Source organism: Malania oleifera, chromosome 1 (assembly GCF_029873635.1).
Source record: "Malania oleifera isolate guangnan ecotype guangnan chromosome 1, ASM2987363v1, whole genome shotgun sequence".
Classification (NCBI taxonomy): Eukaryota; Viridiplantae; Streptophyta; class Magnoliopsida; order Santalales; family Ximeniaceae; genus Malania; species Malania oleifera.
In genome coordinates, this window is record NC_080417.1 from 133,118,170 (window position 1) to 133,142,764 (window position 24,595).

The following is a 24,595-nucleotide window of genomic DNA, read 5'->3' on the forward strand; positions in this document are numbered from 1 at the left end:
GTACTATATGTTATCAGAACCCGGATGCTAGTTTAGTTCAGTTCAGGAGCTCGGTACCGTAATTATATAGATCAGATATCTATGTTCAGATTAGTGTTAACCACCCCACGAGGGGGTGGGAGATGGATAGTCGATGTGACTTTCAGTAGAGTTTGGACGTCCACTTGACAGTCCGGACCAGGGTGTGGCGGGTCCATTGTACTTACAGACATATTTGACTCGACAGTGGTCGGCTAGCCATTGTTGGGTCCCACCTTAGGGTTGCACAACCCGTCATGGGGGGTAATACATGACATTAGCTAACTATTCATCCTGGGTGTGTTTTCAGTATTATCAGTTATAACAGATGTTTTATGTACGTTATGATTTATTAATAAATATGAAAGTATATAAGAATTTAGTATGTTATGATAAATGTTTATCGATATATGAAATGTATTGTATATGTATAATTGTATTAAATGTTCATATTGCCACACAACTGTATTTGGTTTATTTTCCCTTACTGAGATGTGTCTCATCCCCAATATTAATTAATTTTTTAGGAGACCCTTACTAACTGGCGAGTCGTGGCCGCCGTTAAGTCAGTAATATTACCCCGTTAGGAGGGTGAGATTTTGTACTATGGTTAGAATTATTTTGTATTTGATTGTAGAGTTATTTTGACGTTTATGAGAATGTATATAAAATATAGTATTATGATATTGTAGTAAACTCTGGTATTATGCCTATTGATGAATGATTTAGATTTTATGCTTGCTGCTGCTTATGTTTCCGCTGTGATTGACAGGTGTTCCCGTTACCCACGAGTTCGGGTCGGCTTTTCTATTTATTATGTTACATTTTATGTTAAGAAATTTGAGATTATTACATCACATATGAGAACATTTGTCTCAATAGGGAGAACTGAATATATTTTGAATAGTCCTAAACATCTATATTATCGTTATAAGTAATGATCACAAAATACTTTTAGTTCAACATGTAAATAAGTAAATTTATTTTTAAATCAAGTCACAAAAGAGAATTAAAAAGAAGAGAAATGAACATATTTTCATATTGACACGAGGTTTCATTCATACCATTGATGCATCAACATGAGATTATTTAAAATTTTCTCTAAGATTAAGTTTAGAAACATAAATATCAGGATTTATGATTTTCAAAGAAATATAAGTTTAAATTTAAAATCTGAGTTCTATGTTTCTGAATTTTTTTTAAGGATATGATTCCATATCTATAACATTATAAAGTACTTTTGTACATAAATATATAAAAAATTTATTTAATGAGTGCACTACGTAGACTTGCTACTATTTAGTAATGGCATTTCTTTCCTACATTGTTGAGAGGCGGACGGGAAGAAACGAAGGGAGAGAGAGTGAGTGGAGACGCTTTACAGCTTGGTGGTAATTGAAATGTAAAGAACAAAAAAAATTCACGGTAGACGAGCTCAAACTCTATTCCCAATCCACATGTCCCAGCATTCATGCCTGCACCGCCTACTAAAAGCTACCTGCCTGCCCATACCACTGGCGCGCACGCATCTCTCTCTCTCTCTGAGCGGACCCATTTCTCAAAACTTGCGATCAAAGCGAATTTGTGAGAATACCCATAAAGGATTTTATATTCAGAAATCGAAGGGGGTTAGTTAACAGGGCCGAAGAAGGAGCGATGGGGAGGATATTTGTGGTGGAGCTGGAGGGTAGGGCTTATAGATGCAAGTTCTGCAAAACCCACTTAGCCCTCGCCGACGATCTCGTCTCCCGGGTAATCTTCATCTTTCTGTGATACGTGTGCGTGTGTTCTTTTGGGGGTTCTTGGTGGGTAATTGTAGAATCGTTAATGGTCATTCAATTATACTGCCTGGGACACTCTTGTTATTTCCATAGCTGATAAATGCCCTCAGAAGGATAGCACATGGCCTGTCTCTCTCTCTCTGCGGTTTCTTATGGGTTTCCTCTTCGTCATGTTTATGATTGAATTGCTTTCTTGAATTGTTCTCGCCCATCCCATTTCTTTTCTTCTTCTTCTCCATCCCCCCCCCCCCCCCCACCTTTTTTTTTAAAAAAAAAATTGGGTCTAGATCTAATTTGCAGCTTTGTGGTTTGACGCTTTGATCAGGCTTTTCATTGCCGCAGGGGGAAAGCTTACCTATTTAATAAGGCGTGAGTACTTTACATTCCTGTTAAACTCCCATTTTGATTTCCCTAAATTGTTTCTTGGTTCATGTAATGAATCTGCTAGTGTGTGCTGTATGATTGGATGAATTTCAACAGGAAAATGGAATGAATGGAATAAATGATTGAATGGAGATTTACTGCATGCAATAAAAATGGAAATGAAGCTATAGGTTGGCTGGTTCGAGAGAGCCACTCTCCAAAGAAATAAATAAACAAACAGATTCCCAATTTTCTAGCTAACCCCTCATTCCCACTAGCCACTATATACCCTTAACAACTTCTAACAACCTGCTTCTAGAATACCCATATGGGCTTTTTCTTTAAGTAAAGCAAAAGACAGAGTTTGTAATGAAAGAAGACTTTGTAATAAAAGATAAAATGGGCTTCGGCCCACTGTGCCTTGGCCCGACTTCCACATCTCGGCTCGCAAGGACTCAGCCCAAACCCCACACGGTAACTCAGCCCAAACTCGCACATGCACCTAATCCCCTCTGGTGCTTGCCAGCTATCTCCTGCGTTCTCCCAGCTCCCCTATGGTCTTCCTCCACCCTTATTCAAGTTTCGCCCATAGCAATGCCCTCCCCTTTAGAGCACCTTGCCCACAAGGTGACAAAACTTCTCCTTCAACGTATGATACCACTCCCACATCGCATCTTCCTTCTCCTGCTGCAGGATTTCCTGGCGGTGCTTCTTTGAACAACGCCATCTATCTTCTCTCTCCCCTCTCACATGCACAAACCAACAATAGCTTTGGATAAGAGCATTAGGTTTCACAAAGAGGTGTTTTTCTAGGGCCTTTCCCCTACTTCGGATGGTTGATATAAGGTTTTCCACTACTTAGCCTTTGCTAACGCCCTCTGGCTTCACTTCAATTATGTGTTGACATGTTTTAACAACTACAGGTTCATTAGCAAGATTACTTTCAAGATGATCTAGAAGCTCCTTTACCTGACATGATCCAAAATCAGTGTCCACTTCTTGATGGTGCCATACGAGCGCGCTTTCCTTCTGTTCTATAGAAGAGCCATAAGTTGTTTCAGTGTAAAGCTCCATCACAGGTTTTGCCATCTTTTTCCATTCAAATTCCATCACTAATGGGCAAAATTCCCATGGGGAATCCCTAGTCCACCTGTTAAAGTAACCATGCTCTCCTAAAATTCCCAGTTTTTCATATGTAGAAAACCATTTGCTGAGAGAATCCTTCCCCCTACCACTGCTAACAAAAACAACGTTCTTGGGATCACTGCACAAAGCATTCGACACAGTAATAGCTTCATTGCCGGGAATTTTGTCCACTGAAGATTCTGACATCATAGTCCCATTATAGTCCAAAAGTATCAACTGGCTATTTGTATTCACATAGGCACTAACAAGGTGATCAATGGAGAGCTTCCTGAAGTTAGGACCCACGGCAACAACCCTAAAACACAAACCAAACCCAATACCCCAACACCCACTCAAGTAATGCTCCCTACAGGCTTTCTCAAGGTCTTGGTCAATACTACGAGACCAATAAGCAATGTCATGAGAGCTAACATACCTATAGTGCTTCTCATGTCGCCATTGTTTCTCTGTGTCTGCCATTGTGATGGCCGAACTCATAGCCTCTGATACACAATCAATGTTCTAGGGGTTTGCCCGGATTGCACCACTGAGCGACGGCGAGCTCCCAACAAATTCTGAAACAATGATAACACTCCTTTTCAGAGATGAAGACCAATTAGTTCCCAAAACCATGTCCAAAGCAGGGCTGCCCTGTCGACAAACTGTGTACTTGTAAGGCACCAAGTTCATCCCATTCCTTATAACATTCACCACACAGCACTTAGAGATGGCATAGTATGCAACCTTCTCTTGTGTTGGAACAAACCGGTTGACGAAAACAATTGGCTCATCCCCTGGCTTTCCAGAGCTTTTATTGATTTCTTTTGTAATGAGATGGATTTCATTCTTAACTTCTTGAACATCCTTACCCCGGCTGCTTGCTGGTTTTGCAATCTGACCCCAAACTACTTTCTCTTCCAATCCAGGATTCTGAGCTAATAGCCGCCTCATCGTAAGGAACTTCAAATTTATGCCTGTAAACATAGCCATGTCATCCACACCTAGCATTACAATTCTCCCCTTAAATTGCTCCTTCAACTCTTCGACCTTATCAAGAGTCTCTAGAAGAGACATAGCTGATTCAAGCTGACCCATATGAATTCCAACTGGGAGGATTTTACTGCTCACTGTTCGACCATAATACTCAATCCCAAGGTAACCCCCTTTTGATTCATAATCCAAACCCAACATCCTACTACAACATGATAGAAAGTGCCTAGCATAATCAAATGTATGGAAACCAATAAGATCGGAATTCAATAAGCTTCGAAGAATCTCTTCCTGCACGAGAAGTGTTCGATATATTTCTGAGGAAGGAAAAGGGCTGTGCAAGAAAAACCCGATCTTCACCCAGTGACACTTTTTCCGCAGATAAGATGGCATAGCCATGAGGTGATAATCATGTATCCAGACAAAATCCTCATTAGGGTTGTTTAGCACTTCCATGACCTTATTGGCAAAAATTTGGTTTGCCCTTACATAGGCACGCCATTGAGACGGGTTGAACTGGGCATCATTGATTGGCAAAACAGGCAACATATAATGAAACAGAGGCCAAAGGTAATGCTTACAGAATCCATGGTAGAACTTGTCCTGAATTTCATTGGACGAAAAAGTAGGCACGCACCCAAACTTCTTCAGCAAGAATTGGGCAACCTCTTCTTGTTCCGCCCGTTCGATCTCCGCCTTCAAACTCCCCACATACAAGACCTCAACCTCCAGCAGAAACCTATCCTTCAGCTACAACACCAGGGCATCCATGTCCCCATCAAAGCACCATTTCTTGCTCTCAGGATCGCGAAAAGCCCGCACCGGAAGCTAGTTCGCGACCACGATCCTCTATTCTGGCGTGATTGACAGATCCCCATGTACACCAAACTGCTTAGAAATCTCCACATATTTCTCATCATCTTCATCCTTATAACACATTGTTCCCCCTTTATCCCCTTCCTCAGCTACCGAAACCCCGCTAGCAGGAAGCGGCTTCGACCCTTGTAAAAACTCCATTATAGGAGGACCCTTGAACGAAGACATTCCGAAAGCCCTCATAGAACTTGCTTTCGAAACACCCGCCAATGACTTCATCAAGGAAATCAAACCAAACACAAGATAGTGAGATTTTATGTGATTGCGGCCTTGGAACGGGCGCGAGAACCTTGTCTTTTTGGTTGTGAGCTGATTTCCGTGAGCTCGCATGTGCTTTCTCAGATTGATATCTCGCTTAAACCCCTTTCCGTAGATCTCGTAGAAGTGGATGTGCTCGGCAAGCCACTCCATAGCGTTGAGCTCCACAATCTCGCACTGATCGTCACCATCCATCTCGTCAACCGCCTCCTCGTTGACCGCCTCACCCTTCATCGGAATCTTGTCCAGAGCATTGGAGGAGTTATCGATAAGTTCGCGGAGGATGATCTCCGCTTGGAACGCTAATGTCTCTGCCTCCGCCATCAAATCAGAGAATGAGCGATCGCTGGATGGCCGAAGCTGATCTGCTTGAGTGATTTGCATCCCCTGCAAGAATTTTTGACGCTTTTCTTGTGATTTTTTTTGTGCGGTAATGGATTCCGAAATCTGGTTCATGCGAGTTCCCTCTCCCATGGTCGCAAGAACTTGCTCTGATACCAATTGTAATGAATCTGCTAGTGTGTGCTGTATGATTGGATGAATTTCAACAAGAAAATGGAATGAATGATTGAATGGAGATTTACTGAATGCAATAAAAATGGAAATGAAGCTACAAGTTGGCTGGTTTGAGAGAGCCACTCTCCAAAGAAACAAAGAAACAAACAGATTTCCAATTTTCTAGCTAACCCCTCATTCCCACTAGCCACTATATACCCTTAACAACTTCTAACAACCTGCTTCTAGAATACCCATATGGACTTTTTCTTTACGTAAAGCAAAAGACAGAGTTTGTAATGAAAGAAGACTTTGTAATAAAAGATAAAATGGGCTTCGGCCCATAGTGCCTTGGCTCGACTTCCACACCTCGGCTTGCAAGGACTCAGCCCAACCCCCACACGGTAACTTAGCCCAAACTCGCACGTGCACCTAATCCCCTCCAGTGCTCGCCAGTTGTCTCTGGCGTTCTCCCAGCTCCCCTCTGGTCTTCCTCCACCCTTATTCAAGTTTCGCCCATAGTAGTTCACCTATTATACTTTTTGGTGCATCGTTGTGGCTATTGCTCATGTAAGTTTAGAAATGTAACCAAAGTTGATTTTTTTTTCTACGAATAATGAATATATTCCTCGAAGTTCTTTCATTCACCATTTTATTCTGCTAAGAATTGTTTCTTTGTCTTGTGTTTTGTTTCTTAGTCTCAAATACTCACAATTGACACACCACACTTGAGTGGATCAACAATGAACTCAAATATCAAGATCAAGAACCAATTCTTAAAAAAACAAAGTGGTGTTTCTCTGTGATAGTTAATAGATTCATGTCAATCCAGGTACTGTAAAATTTTTTGAATCCTTCCTTGTCCTAAATGTAGTTCTACTCCAGTTACCAAGTCCCTTCTAAGAATGCTGATCTTAGTGAGCTTTTGTTCAAGGATATTGAAGAATAAAATTTTAGACATTGTCCCAATTCACTAATGACCGTACTTTCAACTTCATCAATTTTGAGTGGTTGATGGTATATGTAGCTCTTGTCCAATGATCTACGTCTCTGCTAAGAATGCTGATCTTAATGGGCTTCTGTCTAGGCACATTAAAGAATAAAATTTTTTGAGATGGTCCCAAATGATTTGCCATACCAATTTCATCAAAATTTTTGTATTAGTAGAGGAGGTTAAATGGAAGGGCACTGGGGGAATGCTAACCCAAGTACAAATCAACTATGATTCAAAGATCACAAAGGTCAAATGTAGAATGTACATCCATTCAAAAATTTAAAAATTAAGCATTGTGACTATCTATCTTTGGGCTGAGTAAATGAGGTTTCCTTCCCATCCAAAGCTCTTCTATTTCTCTCCCTCATAATCCTAGACATATTGCTGGGGATCAGCTGTTAGTTTTTCTCTTATTTGTGCAAACTCTAAGCCCTAACTAAGCCTATCCTGAGCAATTGAGCCAGCTCCTGCCCAAGTAAGCCCCAAAGTAGAATAAGTTGTTTCCCAAAGGTTCTTGGATAAGAAACACCTTTTAACAAGAATTTTTCCTCTCATCTGCAGATTGTCAATGGTATGATCCCCTCCTGGGTGCCTCCTGAGAGTAAGAGAGCAACTTTAGTTCGACCTCCCACTTCCGATACTTCTAAGGAAAACTATCCTGGAGGAAATCATCATTGACCTACTTTGTGGTCTCATTGTAAAAGGATTTCACTGTGAAATTGCCTCCCTTTCTGAGTTTTCAATTAATCCTGTCCTCTCACTGAATTTATCAACCTTTTTCTTGTAGAGACAATTAAAGAACTCATATATGTGTCAAGGTCTCAATCCCTGAGGTTGCCTTCAGAAATTTATGTTCCAAGTGACCATGTTTACCCTAGTCATACTTTTTGAAATCAGCTGTATTCCACTTGTCTGCAAGCTGAAAGAGCTGTAGAAATTCATACTTACGTGATTGCTCCCCACATGTCATGCCAGAGGAGGACAATTTTTGAGTCCTTCCTCAGATATGTATCTCTAATCTGAATTTTTGAGTCCTTGCTTGGTATGCTGTTTTTAATGTGTTTTCATGAAGAAAATTTTGTCATTGCCCGATTCATTAATGATGTTACTTCCAATTTCATTTCCTGAATTTGGACTATATTGTCTTATATCCATTTAAGGAAAGTCAACATGATCTGCTATATTTTTACTAAATGTTTAATAACTATTGCCTTTTTATTATGTGATACAAGATGTGATTATTATTTCTTTTTTCTTGATCATGTCATGGCTTAATTTCTCAAAAAATTTATCATTCTCTTTTTAAAGAAACAATTTATAGTAAACTTGGGATACTTTTTTGTTTGCTCCCTGTTGTGGCTGATAAAATTTAGCTGTTAAAGAAGGTAGGATGCTGTAAAATTTGTGGCCTCCTGCTTAGAGAAGGAACTGTTAAAAGGAGAAGTTACCTAGGTGTTTGGCAATGTTATAGGCCTACTAAAAATGTCTTACATGACAAAAAAAAGAGCAATTTTGTAAGTCCACATGAAGATGCAACTAGGCAACTGTGTAGTATTTGGGAAAAAAAAATCAACATGGGACAAAATTTTTTTTAAAAAATCCTAGTCTTTTGCTTTTAAAATTTTAAATTCTTAACATTTAAAATCTTCCCAAAAAGTTAAAATAAGCCTTTTAAGCACTTATAATGTATGCTAAATAATGATTCTTTGCTTTTAAAAAGGAAAATTTACCCCAAAGAGAGGGAGAGGGGAGCAACCTTAGAAATGCCACCTCCATTTTCAGATGCCTAAGCTCTAAAGGAGGGAATTAAAGTTTCGATGTTGGGTTCTTCAAGGGACATGCAGGAATTGGCCTCTTCAGGAAATTAGAGTTACCCTTCTTGTCTTAGTTTCCAAGAGATTTTTGCTAGGAGATAAGGTTTCCTTATGGCTTAAAAGACTTTGTGCTTTAGAAAGTATGGGGTTACTCTATTTGTTTGCTTTAGTGATTCATAAACTTACTTGGAATATAAAAAACAAGATACCATGATGTATCTTATTTGCACATGATATTGTTTTGATTGATGAAAGTAAGAGTGAGGTAGAATCTAAAGTAGAACTTTGGAGAACCAACTTTAGAGTCTAGAGGCTTTAGGATAAATAGGAATAGAGCATAATATATGAAATGTAATTTCAGCCATGTAAGGAGGAACATTGAAGACTAGATTAATCTTGATAATCAAGAAATCAACAACACTAATAGATTTCGATATCTTGGACCTATTATGCAAGTGGATGGAGAAATTGATGAAGATGTAGTACATAGAGTCAAAGTAGGATGGGTAAAATGGAGGAGTGCGGTAGGTGTGTTGTATGATTGTAGAACACTATTAAAATTAAAAGGAAAATTCTATAGGACGATTGCAAGAATAGTCATGCTTAATGGATTAGAATGCTAGGCAACTAAGAAACAAGACATTCAAAAAGTAAAAGTGGTTGAAATGCACATGCCGAGGTGGATGAGTGGTGTAAGATTAAAGGATAAATTAAGGAATAAACATATTTGAAATAAGTTGGGCATAGCATTGGTAGATGTTGTGAATAAACTCGGATTTTTGCATAGCGGAAATTTAATGCAACTACAATGAAGAACAAATATGGAACACACACACACAGTATATATGAAAGCAAGAACAACAACACAAAGAATTATGTGGTTCGGCAATGCCTATATCCACGGGAGCAATCGACAAGGGTTCACTATATAAGTGTCAAAGGACATAAAACGACAATACTTATTACAATGATCTTCTTCACAAAATACACTCAAACTAGTGTATATATAAAGTTCCCTTCAGAGATTCCCCCCTAAATCCCAACCAACTTAACGTTCATATTCAAATTTTGAATTTAGCCTTGCTGCCCAGAACAAAACCGTTGACGATTTCAGAGACCCATCGACAGTTTGCTCGACGGAAAGATACGGAGAGTAGAAATTCTGAGATTTCAATCAAACTGTTGACGGTTTCTTCCATATTGCTGATATTAACTATGCTCTCCTCCTTGTGTATGTCAACTACTCAAGAAATGAGCCACCAAATACAACAATCTCCACCTTGGCGGATTTCTCCCCCTTAGGAGAACCCGAAAAACATAGCCCGATGCTCCACCTTGACTTTAGAACGTTAGGTTGGGTTCATCTCCCTTTTAGCACTTGGAGACATAAAGCAAGTTCAAGTAATGCTTGAACTTATCAGTAGTAACTGGTTTTTTCAAGATGTCCGCTGTGTTTTTAGATGTGTGAACCTTCTTCAATACTAGTTCACCTGAAGTAATCAATTCCCGGACCTTGTGAAACCTTACATCAATATGCTTGGTTCTAGCATGGTATACTTGATTCTTCGCCAATTAAATGGCACTCTGACTGTCACAATGCTACACAACTCCAACTTGCTGTATACCCAGCTCCTTGACCAAACCAGTAAGCCATAAGGCTTCCTTTGCAGCTTCGGCAACTGCCATATATTTAGATTCAATTGTAGACAATGCCACCAAGGATTATATCATGGACCTCCAACATATAGGTCCTCCCTCAAGGGTAAATACGTAACCCGTTGTAGCCCTTCTGTCATTCATATCCCCTATATAATCAGCATCAACAAACCCCACAACTAATGGACTATATCGTTGCTTGCCGAACATGATGCCATGACTTGAAGTACCCCGTATCTAAAAATCCATTTGACGGCTTGCCAGTGCTGTCTACCTAGATTAGAGAAAAACAAACTCACCACACTCACTGCATGTGCTAAGTCTGCTCTTGTACACACAATGGGATACATTAAACTCTCAATGGCGCTAGCATAGGAGACCTTTGACATGTCCCGGATATCATCATCCGTACTTGGGCATTCAGCAGTAGACAATTTTAAGTGACTCGCTAGAGGTGTACATATCGATTTAGCATCAGTCATATTGAACCTTTCCAACACCTTCTCCATATAACTGCCCTGAGATAACCACAACCTTGCAGATATCTTCCGGCGAATCTCCATCCCAATTATCTTCTTGGCTGTACCAAGATCCTTTATGTCAAACTCTTTATGCAACATATCCTTTAACTAATTTACCTCAATTAAATCCTTCGCAACTATTAACATGTCATCGACATACAACAATAAGAAAATAAGAGAACCTTCCTTTTCTAGAAATTGCTTCCTTCTTCCAATATACCCATTTGTTGCCTATTGCTCTCTTCCCATTTGGAAGCTCCACCAACTCCCAAGTTTGATTCTTATGCAGCGACTCCATTTCCTCAATCATAGTACCCATCCACCTACTTTTCTCCTGACCGTGCACTGCCTCTTGAAAAGTAGTTGGATCATTGCAACTGGTGATGAGAGCATAAGATACTAACTCTTCAAACCTATACCTTGGAGGTGGTCTGATAGTGCGTCTGGATCTCCGTATAGGAATATTGTCGACTTGCTGGTTTCCTGAGTTAGAATTCCTTGCAACTGGAAGACCATGATCATTATCATTCCCCTGAGTTTTTAACTCCACCCACACAACATGTTCATCTCTGCTCCAGTTTTTTGGCTCCTATTTCTCTTCATCGAATTTTTTAGTACGCTGCACCATAGCTTTCTCATAAAAAAATCTATATCCCTATTGATCACCATCTTGTTTGCCATTGGATCCTACAGCTTGAACCCCTTCACACCCTTTTGATATCCTAAAAAAATGTAACATTTAGACTTTGCATCAAGTTTCGATTTCTCCTCACTAGATACGTGAACATAGGCTGGATAACTGAATACCTTCAATCCAGAATAGTCTACCGCATTTCCTGTCCATACCTCTTCTGTCACTTTCCCCTCTAGTGATGCCCTTGGTGATCGGTTTACCAAGAAACAAGTCATACTAACTGCCTTGGCATAGAAGTTTTTCGATAGCCCTACATTAAGTTTGAGACATCGAGCTCTTTTAGCTAGAGTTCAGTTCATTCTTTCAGCCACATTATTTTGCTGAGGTGTTTGGCGAACAGCGAAATGTCTCTTAATACCCCGCTACTCACAAAACTCTATGAACCTAGAATCAGCGTACTCGACCCCATTGCCTGACCTGAGGCATTTGATTATCCTCCCAGTCTGGTTTTCCACCTCAACTTTCCACAACTTAGACCTGGCAAATGTATCAGACTTGTGCCACATGAAGTATACCCAGACTTTCCATGAGTAGTTGTCAACAAAGCTCGGAAAATAAACATGTCCTCCTCGTGATGCTACTCTAATAGGCCCCCAAACATCAGAATGTATGTAATCAAGAATACCTTCCATCTTGTGAATAGCTGATTTGAATTGCGCCCTATTTTGCTTTCCAAGAACGCAAAACTTGTAAAAATTCAGTTTACATGTCTTTATACCTTTCAAGAGTTTCCTCTTGTAAAGTTTTTTCATACCATGTTCACTCGTATGCCCAAACCGCATATGCCACAAAACGGTTTCATCAAATTTAGAATCTACCGCTGCAGCTCCACCTATAACAGTAGTTTCCTGCAGTGTATAAAATATTTCCATCTAACTTTTGCCCTTTCATCACCGTTAGATTACCTTTGCATACATTCATAATCCTACTTTCGGACTTATAATTGAATCCATTACAATCCAAAGTGTCAAGTGAAATAAGACTCTTTCGTATGTCTGGTATGTGTCGTACATTACTCAAGGTTCTCACAGCACCATCAAACATTTTATTGCTAACACTTCCTATGCCAATGATTTTACAAGAGACATCATTGCCTTTAAGAACTGAACCTGGATTTATAAACATGTAAGTGTTGAACCAGTCCTTATTTGGAGTCGTATGGTAAAAACATGTTGAGTCTAGGGTCTATGAGTCCGTAAGGCGATCCAACCCCAACGAAACTGGAAGTACATCACCATCACTGCAAACTGAATTTTCTTCTTGAACTACATTTGCTAATTTTGAAGTCCCTTCAAGCTTTTCAGCGTTTCCTTTCTTCCAATTCGGACACTCCGGTTTAATGTGCCCCTTTTTACCGCACTTATAACACCGGATATCCTTTTTCTTCTTGGATTGAGTTCAGGATTTTTGTCTCTATTTATTTCTGAATTTTCCTTTCCCACGATCATGGTTACCTTTCACCACAGGTCCTTCTCCGTGTGAGTTTTCATCGTAGATTTTCATTCTTTGATGAAACCCCAACAACGCACTTGTCACCTCTTCCAAATTTAGGGTCTCTTTTCCCCATGTAAGAGTGGTAACCAAGTTCTTATATGTGTGAGTCGCTGGCAAGGAATTTAGTAGCATCAACGCCTTATCATCCTCTTCGAATTTCAAATCAACTCCCATTAAATTACTTATAATTTGATTAAATGCGTTGATGTGTTGGTTCAAGTTCGAACCATCCACCATCTTAAGCCAATAAAGACGCTGCTTAAGAAATAATTTGTTAGTAAGAGATTTGGACATGTACCGGCTTTCAAGCTTTTGCCAAACAGCCACAAGAGAATCTTCCTCCATGACGTGATAAAGCACTTCATCGGCCAAACACAATCGTATTATAGCAACAACCTTTGCCTCTAATTCTTTCCAATTAGCCTCATCCATACTTTCCGGTTGAATGCCATACAAGGCCATCACCATCCCTTGCTGCACAAGAAAATCTTTCACTCTTCTCTGCCATAAACCAAAGTTTCCGCTTCCATCAAACTTGACAACATCAAATTTTGCAGACAAAGTACCCGATGCCATAACAACAAGTGCTCTAATACCAATTTGTTGTGAATAAACTCGGATTTTTGCACAATGGAAATTAAACGCAGCAACAATGAAGAACAAATATGGAACATACACACGCAATATATATGAAAGTAAGAACAACAACGCAAAGAATTACGTGGTTCGGCAATGCCTACATCCACGGGAGCAATCGGCAAAGGCTTCACTATACAAGTGTCAAAGGACACAATACCACAATACTTCTTACAATGATCTTCTTCACAAGATACACTCAGACTAGTGTATAAATTAAGTTCCCTTCGGAGGTTTCCCCCCAAATCCCAACCAACTTAACGTTCATATTCAAATTTTGAATTTAGCCTCATTGCTCAAAACAAAACTGTCGATGGTTTTAGAGTCCCATCGACGGTTTCCCCCAGATTGCTAATATTAATAATGTTCTCCTCCTTGTGTATGTCAACCACTCAAGAAATGAGCCACCAAACACAACAGTAGAAGATAAGATAAGGGAGGGGAGACATAGATGGTTTGGGCGTTGAAATGTAGGCCAATTAGTGCAATAGTGAGAAGTGACCCAGTCATTGTAAACGGTACTAGAAGAGGAAGGTGTAGACCTAAAATAACTTGGAATGAGGTAGTGAGGAAGGATTTAATTATTCTTAAGTTAGTCAAAGAAAATGCCCTTGATCTCGTGAATTGGCCAAAAGGGATTCATTTAGCTGACCCCAGATAGCAGGACTTAAGGCTTGTTATTGTTGTTGTATACAAGGCGCATTTCTGTGGATTCTCTGAAGTTCAAAAAGTAGAAAAACATTCCACAGTGCTCACAAGAACTCTCATTTTATCTTGTTATTGTTGTTGTATACAAGGTGCATTTCTGTGGATTCTCCGAAGTTCAAAACAAGAAAAACATTCCACAGTGCTCACAAGTACTCTCATTTTATCGTCTTTTTTACCTAGGAGCAACTTCCTAGCACCACATCACATTGTTGGCAGAATACTCTGTGTCCAGAATTTATTTGTTATTTTTGTCTATTTTCAGTAGGAAAATTCAACTTTATGTTTTATCCGAAAAGAATCAGGATACTATCGTGGTAAACACACATTAAGTCTAAAAATAAAAATAAGCATTTAAGATATCTCTTTGCTCTCCTCATCTCATATTTTAGAAAATGTTCTCTAGATTATGCTCGGGATTTGTTAGCTATAAAGTAATAAAAATGTAGAAAAATGTTTCTCTGTGGATTATGATTTATTAGATGGTAAATAGGTCTAACTCACAGTATTCTGTGCATAAAGGTTAAAGATTAAGCAAGTGCTTTGTATTAGTGTTTGAAAAATCTGAAAGTTAATATTCTTGTTTGCGGGTATATGTTAGTCATGTATTACATATTAAATCACATTTGAATTTTTGTAAGTTTAAAGCACATATGAAATGTTAAAAAAATTAAGGATATGCCAGAATTTTGGTAGCTCATAACTGGTTTTGTGGTTTAACACATAGTTGATTCTTCTTTTTTTTTTTTTTTCAAAGAAAAGGTCCTGTAATCAATAAGACTGTATAGCATGGGGTATTTCAAGCTTTTTAAAATTACAAGTATTAGAAAAGTTTGATTCTTCGTCAGATTTATAGAGCATTTGTCTGAAGTTTGTTTCTAGGTACAATACCATGTTATAGTGTTATTTATTGACGCTACATTGTAAGCAAATTAGCAAACCGTGATGTTAAATTTTTTATTTATTTACTTTTTAAATGGTTTGATAATCAATTTCTCATCCTTGGAACCTTTCTTGTTTGTCTCATTTCCCTAATGCATTGTATCTTATGAAGCACGAGTAGAAGTGCACAATATGCCTGAAGCATAAAAATTAATACTTTATAAAATGCATTGCTTGCTTTATCTGGTTCTCTTATAATGATACACTTAGTGTGCTTTTTATGTGACTGGTTGAAACCCCTGACTTTTGTGTATGGTTAGAATTACAAGCGAAAAAGTCCTTCCAGCTACAGTACTCCCACAAACACTAGGAGTTCAGATTGACACATTTCATTCCAAACTTGAGAACTTCACCTAGTTTCTCAAACGATGCACAGTTCCAAACCAGATGTAACTTCCTTCATCGTGCACTCAATACCATTTGACTCCCTTTTTGGGCAACAAATCTTGGTGGTTACTCCATATACATTTCCTCTTGAGTCATAATGAAGAAACACATTCTTAACATCAACTTTAAATAAAGACCAGTTATAATGGGCAATTATGGAAGTTAAAACCTGAATAGAATTTGCAATAGGAGAAAAAGTCTCAATGTAATCAATATCATAATTTTGAGTGCTGACCTTGGCCACTGGTTTCACGTTCAACACATCCACTAGATAAAAACTAAATGGCGTGCAAATGTCATAAATCAAAAAACATTGTTTAATTTCCCCACGAGGAAAAGCAAGGAACAAGCTCCATAAGATTATGATGAAAAGCATATATCTCTTCATTCATTGTTGCCCCAACCTTGTTTAGAAGTGACTTTGTGCATCGACTTAGGAAGAGATGGCAAAGGAGGAGAATTGACAAATTTACAATGCATCAATTTTGGGAGCTATGGTGTAGTTGGATTGCTCAATCCATCAAAACCTCAAGCTTCTTAGTACTCATAAATGGCTACCCTTCTAAATTATTTCACTCCTCGAGAGGCTTGAGACAAGGAGATCCCTTGTCCCCTTTTCTCTTTATTTTGGTCATGGAGGTGCTTAGCTTCATGCTGATGAAAGATGCTAAAGGAGGGATCTTTAGAGGTCTCAAGGTCGGCAGAAATGGAAGCTTATAGAAGCTTCTCATCTTCTTTTCGTAGATGATACTATTATTTTTTGCGATATCATCTTCTCTTCATAGATGATACTACTATTTTTTGCGAGGGTGACCCCCCTCATATCCTTGAACTCCAATGCATTTTTGTTAGCATTTGAGGCCGTCGCAGGAGTGAACCTTGGTAAAAGTGAGCTTATTTCAATTGGGAAGAACACCTGGGGGGGGGGAGGGGGGGGGGGTGGGGGCTGAACTTGCTGGTCTTTTGGGTTGCGAGATGTGAATCTTTCCCTTAATCACCTTGGTCTCCCCTCGGAGTAAAATCCAAAGATAAAGGAGTCTGGGACCCTATTATTGAAAAGTTTGAGTGAGATTGGCAGGATGGAAAAGGAATTTATTATCAAAAGGAGGAGACTCAACTCTAATTAGGAGCACTTTGACAATTCTTCCAATTTACTTCATGTCTCTCCCTCCCTTATCAACCTCAGTTTCTAGGAGTTGGAGGGAATTCAGAGAAGATTTATTTGGGGAAGCGTAGTGGAGGAGTTTAAAAATCACCTTGTTAGATGGGGAATGGTCAAACAATCCATTTGTTCAGGAGGTCTGGGGTTGAAACCCCTCTTCACTTTCAATAAGGCCTTCCTCGGGAAGTGGTTATGGAGGTTTATAAAGGAGAAAGACCACCTTTGGCACCTTTGGTGGGATATTATTGTTTCTAAATATGGGCCCGAGCATAATAATTGGAAAACTCACAATAGAAAAGGTCGCTATGGCATGGGTGTATGGAAATTCATTTGGAATGGATGGGATGATTTTTTCCAATTTGTGACATTTCAATTGGGGAATGGGGCAAATGTTTAGTTTTGGCATGATGTGTGGCGTGAGATCTGTAACTTAGAGCTGCATTTCCTTACATATACAGTTTGTCTTGTGACATAAATGTTTTTATTAGCCATCATCTCCAAATCACTAATCAAGTAATTTTCTGGGACATTCCTGTTACAAGGAACGTGGCAGATTGGGAACTTCACACACTCTCTGACTTCTACAGATTTCTCTACAAATTTTGTCACCAAAACATCCTCTACAAGCTGAAATGGACTTTGGACAAAAATGGCATTTGCACTGTTAAATCTATATAAGAAGCTCTCACTGTTGGGAACAAATTGCAATACCTCCCCTTGGATTCACATTTGGAGGACAGCGGCCCCTTTCAAAGGTTTCCTTTTTTGCTTTGGAGTCCGTACGTGGAAATATTTTAACCCTTGACAATCTGCAGAAAAGAGGGCTTATAGTCATGAATCAGTGTTTTCTCTATATGGCTGATGTAGAATCAGTCAACCACATTCACCTCCACTGCCCCTGGGCAAGGAACTTGTGGAATTTGGTTCTTTCCTTGGCTGGGCGGCAATGAGTTACGGCAAATTCAGTTGGAGGGGAGATTTGAGCTTAGAAATGCGTTAGAGCCACAAAGGAGAAGTAGAAGGCTATGAACCTCATCATTCTCTTCATCTTTTGGTGTGCTTGGAAAGAAAAAAATAAGAGAGCCTTCAAAGATTCATCTACTTCGCTTAAAACCTGCAAAGAACAATGGATTGCTGTGCCTTCAGCTGGCTTAGTGGGCAAATTGTTAATGATCATTTTGTAATCCTTGATGTTTGTGACACTCTTTAGAGTGGTTGATTTTTTGCACGATGTGTCGGCATCCCCTTGATGCCTTGCTAATATTTTTTTCTTTTTGCTGATAAAAAAAAGCATGGGGAACTTACGGATGAATAAATAGTAAATATCTAAATAGCATGTGGAGTACATGACCTAGTTCCTTTACGAATAATTAAATAAGGAATTGGTTTGAGGAAGAACATTACTTGGTATAGAGTTAGGATGACATGTAAATAAAGATGGATCATCAAAAAGTGTTGGGTGTACGTGGATGTCAGGAACTGGGGTCTCATTGGCTTTATTATACTTTGAGAAGTGGTAACTTGGGAGGTTCTTGCACAGTTGGGTGAGAATAGTGTTACCTAGATTCTGTAACGTTTTGGTTCATGGAACGGAAATGGATCACTGTATGGAACATGCTCTAAAATGTGGACCATTAGAGGGGTATACATAAATAGATATATTAGTGAGAAAAGTGTAATGACACTTGTATATTTTGGCGAGACTGTTGAGGTTTCTCTAAATGTAGAAAAGATTTTATCTTGAGAAATAGATTAATAATGATAGAAATAGAATTAAAATGATATGATTCCCCACTTTCAATTAAAAAAAAAAAGTGATGTGGAAAATATTGAATCAAAACTTTGGTTTGTTAGATTTAGCATTCTAGAATGAAAATGTTCCACGTTTTGGAACGTGCAGAACACTCGTTCCTATATGTTGTTTGCTAAGGTATTAGCTTTTTCTAGTAACTGCAATGTAGGACAAAATGAAGACAATTCACTTGAGAAATAAGGATTTGATTCAGATAAAGTGACATCTTTGCTAATTAAAGCGATAATGAGATGGAGGATGAAAACAATGATATCCCTTTTAACTACGAGAGTAGTCTAGAAACACACATTTGAGTCATCTACGCTAGCAGCACAATTGGGCACATAACAAGCACATTAAAATGTACATAAACCAATTGAGAAAGGATTTTGAGATGAATGCTACACAGGAAAGGAGTCTGATGGTGAAGAATTGATTCTTGATGGTTAGTGGGATGACAACTAGTAAGAAAACATATCCTAGCACAATTAGTGAGAGAATTATGTCTCTAACACAATTCAGGAATAGGAATCTGAAGCATTATATAGTGAGCAACATTTAGCAATGTTTTTAAAACCAGAACAGACAGCAACAGTTCAATTGGTCCAATTTGGACTGGTTCTTATTTTTCTATTCTTATATATTTGATATTCAAACATGTGTTATATTTAAAATATTCATGGTCAATTTAGATTTGTACTCTTGTAGCCTGTAGGAGGTGGGAATTGTCCCATTTAAATCAGGATTAGGGTCTCACTTATATTCAGGGATATGTTAATGGTAGGGCTGCTAATGAACCAAGCCACTCATGAGCGGTTCGGGAGCTCGGCTTGGTAAGAGCTCGTTCGGATTTGTTTATTTCCTTATTGAGCGAATCCCAAACCCATTTTTCAAACTTGTTTACTAAACTAATCGAGCTTGAACATAGATGGGCTCGACTTATTTCGGCTTGTGAGCAACTCGATATGAGCTCGACTAGGCTCGATAACGGGGTCGACTTTAGTTTCGTACTCAACAAATATTTATTTATTTAAATTAGCTCGACTAGGCTCGATAACGGGGTCGACTTTAGTTTCATACTCAACAAATATTTATTTATTTAACTTATTATTTTAGCTTGGCTTTATTTATATATAAATTAACAAAATAGTATTAATTTGTTAACACATGGAGACTTGTATAAAAAGAGGGAAGACTTAGGAAGACTTCCATCTTCTGATATGGGAACGAAAGGAGCTCAAATGTGATATTCCCCATTTCCACCTAGACAACGAGTCAGAGCAGTTGGTGTTGGCCGACGATGGAGTCACTGTGTTGGCAATGGCAGAGCAGCATTTGAAGCAAGGTTGCCGTTGTTCTTCTGCCGGAGAGGTAGCATTGAAGGAGGGCTCTTTCCGCTGTCGAAGTCCAGTGAGGACGAGAGAAGAGCCAATGAGTTTTAGCAATGCAACGAATTTGCGGCTGGAGGTTGGACCTGTCTGCAAGGATTTATGATCAATGGCAGCAGTGTGGCATTGCTTCCCATCCCCATTTAATATTTCTTCCGAATCAGAACCTGCCGGCTGCCGCACCTCCACTCACCATTTCTGGCGCATCTTCCCTATCAAAATTAGCACACAACACAACATCCCCATATGCATGCAATACCTATCATGTATGTATGTATCACAATATACTTGGAAGCAACTTAATTTCTGTGTAATTGAAATATAATGGGGATTAATTGAATGTGGAATTGGGATTTGGGAATGGGGGAATGAAATTGGTGGTCATGATTTATGAGCAAAAGAAGGAAAAGGGGAATTGGGTGTTTTACTTGTCCCATACCGACTAATAGAAGAAGGGATAATTCTTCCTCCCTTATAAATACCCATTTCCCTTCTAGTAGAAAAGTGAGGCTGAGCCTTGGCTTCCTTTTCTACTGCTGGCTCTTTTAAGCGTATAAAATGAAATATAATAATGAGCCTTTAAAGTATTTCTTGTTCTTGTGGGCTTTCAAAAAAAAAATTTGGTTAGCTTGTGGAAAAAGCACAACTGAGCCTGAGCTTGAGCCCGAGCTTGTAGATTTATTTTTTGAGCCAAGCCCGAGCATAGGATTTTAAGCTCGTTTTTTTATTCGAGCCCAAGCCCGAGATGATTCTTTAGTTTATCGAGCCAAGCTTGAACATGCCCAAGCTCGGCTTGGCTTGGCTCCTTTGCAGCCCTTGTTAATGGTTATTTAGTCATTTAGATTATTACTATGATGTGTTAGATTTATGTTAATAAGTGTGAGTTAGTAAGGGTATTATGGTCATTGGCATCGTCAAATCGACGTTCGAATTGTGAATCGAAATTTTAATTTAGTGGATCTTGAATCGAGAATCGAATCGTAAGATTCAGTGAAAAATTGATTCCAAATGACATGCACTTACGCACAACAAAATAAAATAACAAAACACATTGAAATTTCAACAAATATGGATCAATCATGTTGTTAACTAGAATGATGCTTGCCGTTGAAGCAAGTTTAACTCTACATATATTTATATAAAGGAAAAACTAGCCACATACCAAAAAATATACCATGATCTATCCATCCATATCTCTATCAAGTATCAAGTTACGGTGGTTTGCCACAAAACTGTAAGTTTAACACCTGTTATGGAATGTCATCTTCAAAAAACAAAAAAGGTATCTAGAAGCCCACATCTCATATTCATGATAAAAAGACAAACTAAACTCTAAACCATCTATGAATATAGACAACTAATGTTGCAATGTAATGCATCATCATTCATCATCCCATTCCCCTAATGCAAGGTCAACGTCATCATTGCCATCATCATCATCATCATCATCATCATCATCATCTTCATTGTCTACCACAATCATCTCTTCTTGTTCCTCTTCTTCTTCGTCTCCTTCCTCTTCATCAATCGGCTCAATGGCATCTTCTTTGACATTTTTCCCTTTTCCTCTACGATCAAAACTCTGGTTCCTTGGTCCTACATTATCATATGACATTATAAAATTATTAAAATGTGACAATTATTTTTAAAGCTCCATCCTCCATTCATGAACTAATTGCTTATAGAGCAACAATTACAAACACATACAACTCATACCTCTCTTTCTTTTATTGCTATTTCCAACTCCTCCATTATCTTCAAAGCACTCATTAACATTTATCCATGAAATGTCTTCCGGTAGACAAGGACCTTCCTTTCAGTAATTCATTCATCATTTGATTCAATGTCTGATAAACATATTGGATCATATGTATCACCACTTTTTTGCCTCCTTGCTTGCCTTAGCTTTAGTTGAATATTAAATTTAACAAAGACGAGCATTTAGTCTTTGATGTTCCAACTGGTTCCTTTTTTTTGGAGTGGACATGATCAAATGTGCTCCAATTTCTCTCACATCTCGTGGTCATGACTGAATGATTTGCATACTATTAGTGCACAATTTTCTCAGTTTTCATTGGACATGAGTCATGAGTCCTCTTCTTTTCAGGAAATGACCATAGTTCTTTTTAGAACAAGACTCTGGAATTGTCTCTGATAACCCATGGAATAGTTGATGTTTCTTCATGTCTAATGATAGACCCACCTCTTTATAACCTTGATGTGTCAATGAACTTGTGTTGTTGCCATAGTTTTAAAAATTAGGACTTCATATATTTTTAGATAGAAAAAAGAAATTTATTAGAACAGCAAGGGAGAATAACAAAATTAGAATTTCTATTTTTGTTTGGAAAATTGGATTATTTTAGAAATTATAGTTGAGGATTATTATGAGTACTTTTAGTTCTTTAGGGCTTTTTTTTTTTTTTTTTTACTTGTACTTTAAAAAAAAGAAAAAAGAAAAGAAACTTCTTGTACTTCTAAGTTGGGTGTATCATACCTTTATTATTATTATTTTTTAATCTACATTGTATGGTGAATGTGTAGCTGTGAATTTAAATCAAAATCCCCCCCCTCCCACCACAAACAGGTTCTTCTCCTTCTTCCTCTTCATCTTTACTTCTCTGTCTTCTTTCTTCTCTTCCATATTCTCTCTTTTATTGCTTCAATTTCTTAATCTACAGACCCCAACTGTCTCACATCTGTTAAGAGAAAAAACCAAATGGATTTATTATGATGTAGGAATGCATAACCAAGCAGTCTAAGAATATGCATCACTCTAAATTTCATGAAAAGCATATGCTTCACATGTTAGCTGTATACCCAATTGGAAACATAAATATGTTCTATTTGGTTCACTTGTGTTATTTGAGCTGTATTTTATATCTTTGATTATTTGGCTCAGGAAACTGTCAGCCAAATTCACAATGGCTGCAATGTAAAGAAGCTTGCAGCAGGCTCATGTCTTAATTACCATTATCATTGCATTGCTCTTCTGCATGTGTTAAAAAAGAAAGTGAAATTAAGGGAAAGGAGTGCATCATTTTCATTTAATGAGGCATGCAAGACACAGGATAATTGAAGCATATGTCAGCCAATTTTCTTCTCTAGAAAGTGGCATCCTGAAAAAAAGTATGTCCTAGAAACTGCGGGAATTCACCCTTATTGTTCAACTGAGAGATATGGTTGATAGATCCCGGTCTGATTTAAAAAATTTTATGATATTTCATGCACTTCAGTTTAAGGCCTTTCATGTAAAAATGCATAAGTCAATATTTATTAAGAAAAAAAACTGATCACGTGCCAAGTGTCAATGTTCTAGAAAGATGGGCATGGCATGAAGTGGTAGATTGAACCTACCTAAGTAGTTTCACTCAGATACTCTTTATTATGCCATTGTGGTGGTAGATATATTCCTATCCTGTTGAGTTATAGGATTAACGGAATTCATCAGAAGGAAAGAAAAATTTGTCTTCACCTTAAGAAATTCCATATTGACACCAGTTTTCTTAAAAGATGAAAAGTTAAAATGGAAATTATTGAAGGACAAAGACATGAAGGGAAATATCTTGGTTTATGTTCACCTATGATGGTAGATAGGAAGTCATGTTGACTGTTGTGGCATTTCCATTATACTTTTAAGAGTCTTATTTTGGATGAATATGCCTCATTGCAAGTATGCTTCAGTTTACTATTTTCGTGCCTAAAGAGTCTGATGCAGAGTGAATATCACAATCGGAGCTCAAGAAGAGAGGGCGATGTTGTCAGGAATGCACACAGTTGCAGATATATTTTGCTGCTGTTGTGGACAGATTGTTGGCTGGAAATATGTACTCTCTCTCTCTCTCTCTTCCCACCTGTATATGAATGTAGATACATAAAGATATACTTTTAGGTTTCTACGCACTTGTTCCCATTGTTACGATCATGTCAGTCTCATCAAAATTTGCTCTACCTGGCGTACTCCATTTTTCCAATGCAGGAGGCAGCACATGATAGAAGTCAAAAGTACAAAGAAGGGAAATTTGTTCTTGAAAGGTATGGGCTAGTCATTGTTCTGTTGTTTTGTGTCTGTTGAATTGCAGTTCTCTCGTCACCTATATTGTGCGTTGTGTATGACAGAGGGAGGATCATTGATGGAGTCCACTCAGAATTTTATGTTGATACCCATCCCATTATGAGCGATGCAGAAGATGTGTAGGTTCGAGCTAATTGTTAGCGGATACATTATGGACAACATTGCTGTTGATAATTGTGGGTTCTGCGGTATAGGTCATGCTTACTATTTCTGTAAGCATGAACTATACATGGAATTCCACTTTATTTTGCAAAATAGGCAGTTTGATGAAAGTTGCAGCAAATTCACTCCTTTTGTGTGTATATATTATGAATTGTGACGTGGGTGAAATTTGCATTCATGGGGAATTTACGTCTCAGTTGATCGCTGGTGTAAATTAAGTAGATGTTGCGTATGGATGAATGGAATGAAATTAAATTTGTTGCTTCT

At 38.3% G+C, this 24,595-nt stretch overlaps 1 protein-coding gene and 1 pseudogene across 1 annotated transcript; one reads left to right on the forward strand and one right to left on the reverse strand.

Moving 5' to 3' along the window:
- Positions 1–1,297: 1,297 nt before the first annotated feature.
- On the forward strand, positions 1,298–24,595 carry LOC131150509 (protein yippee-like At5g53940). Its single transcript, XM_058101266.1, has 5 exons — positions 1,298–1,770; positions 2,125–2,168; positions 23,810–23,918; positions 24,071–24,126; positions 24,211–24,595. Exons 1-5 carry the CDS (start codon positions 1,675–1,677, stop codon positions 24,287–24,289), a joined length of 384 nt encoding a protein of 127 aa, XP_057957249.1. The 5' UTR covers positions 1,298–1,674; the 3' UTR covers positions 24,290–24,595.
- On the reverse strand, positions 3,021–5,885 carry LOC131153398 (probable alpha,alpha-trehalose-phosphate synthase [UDP-forming] 11; annotated as a pseudogene).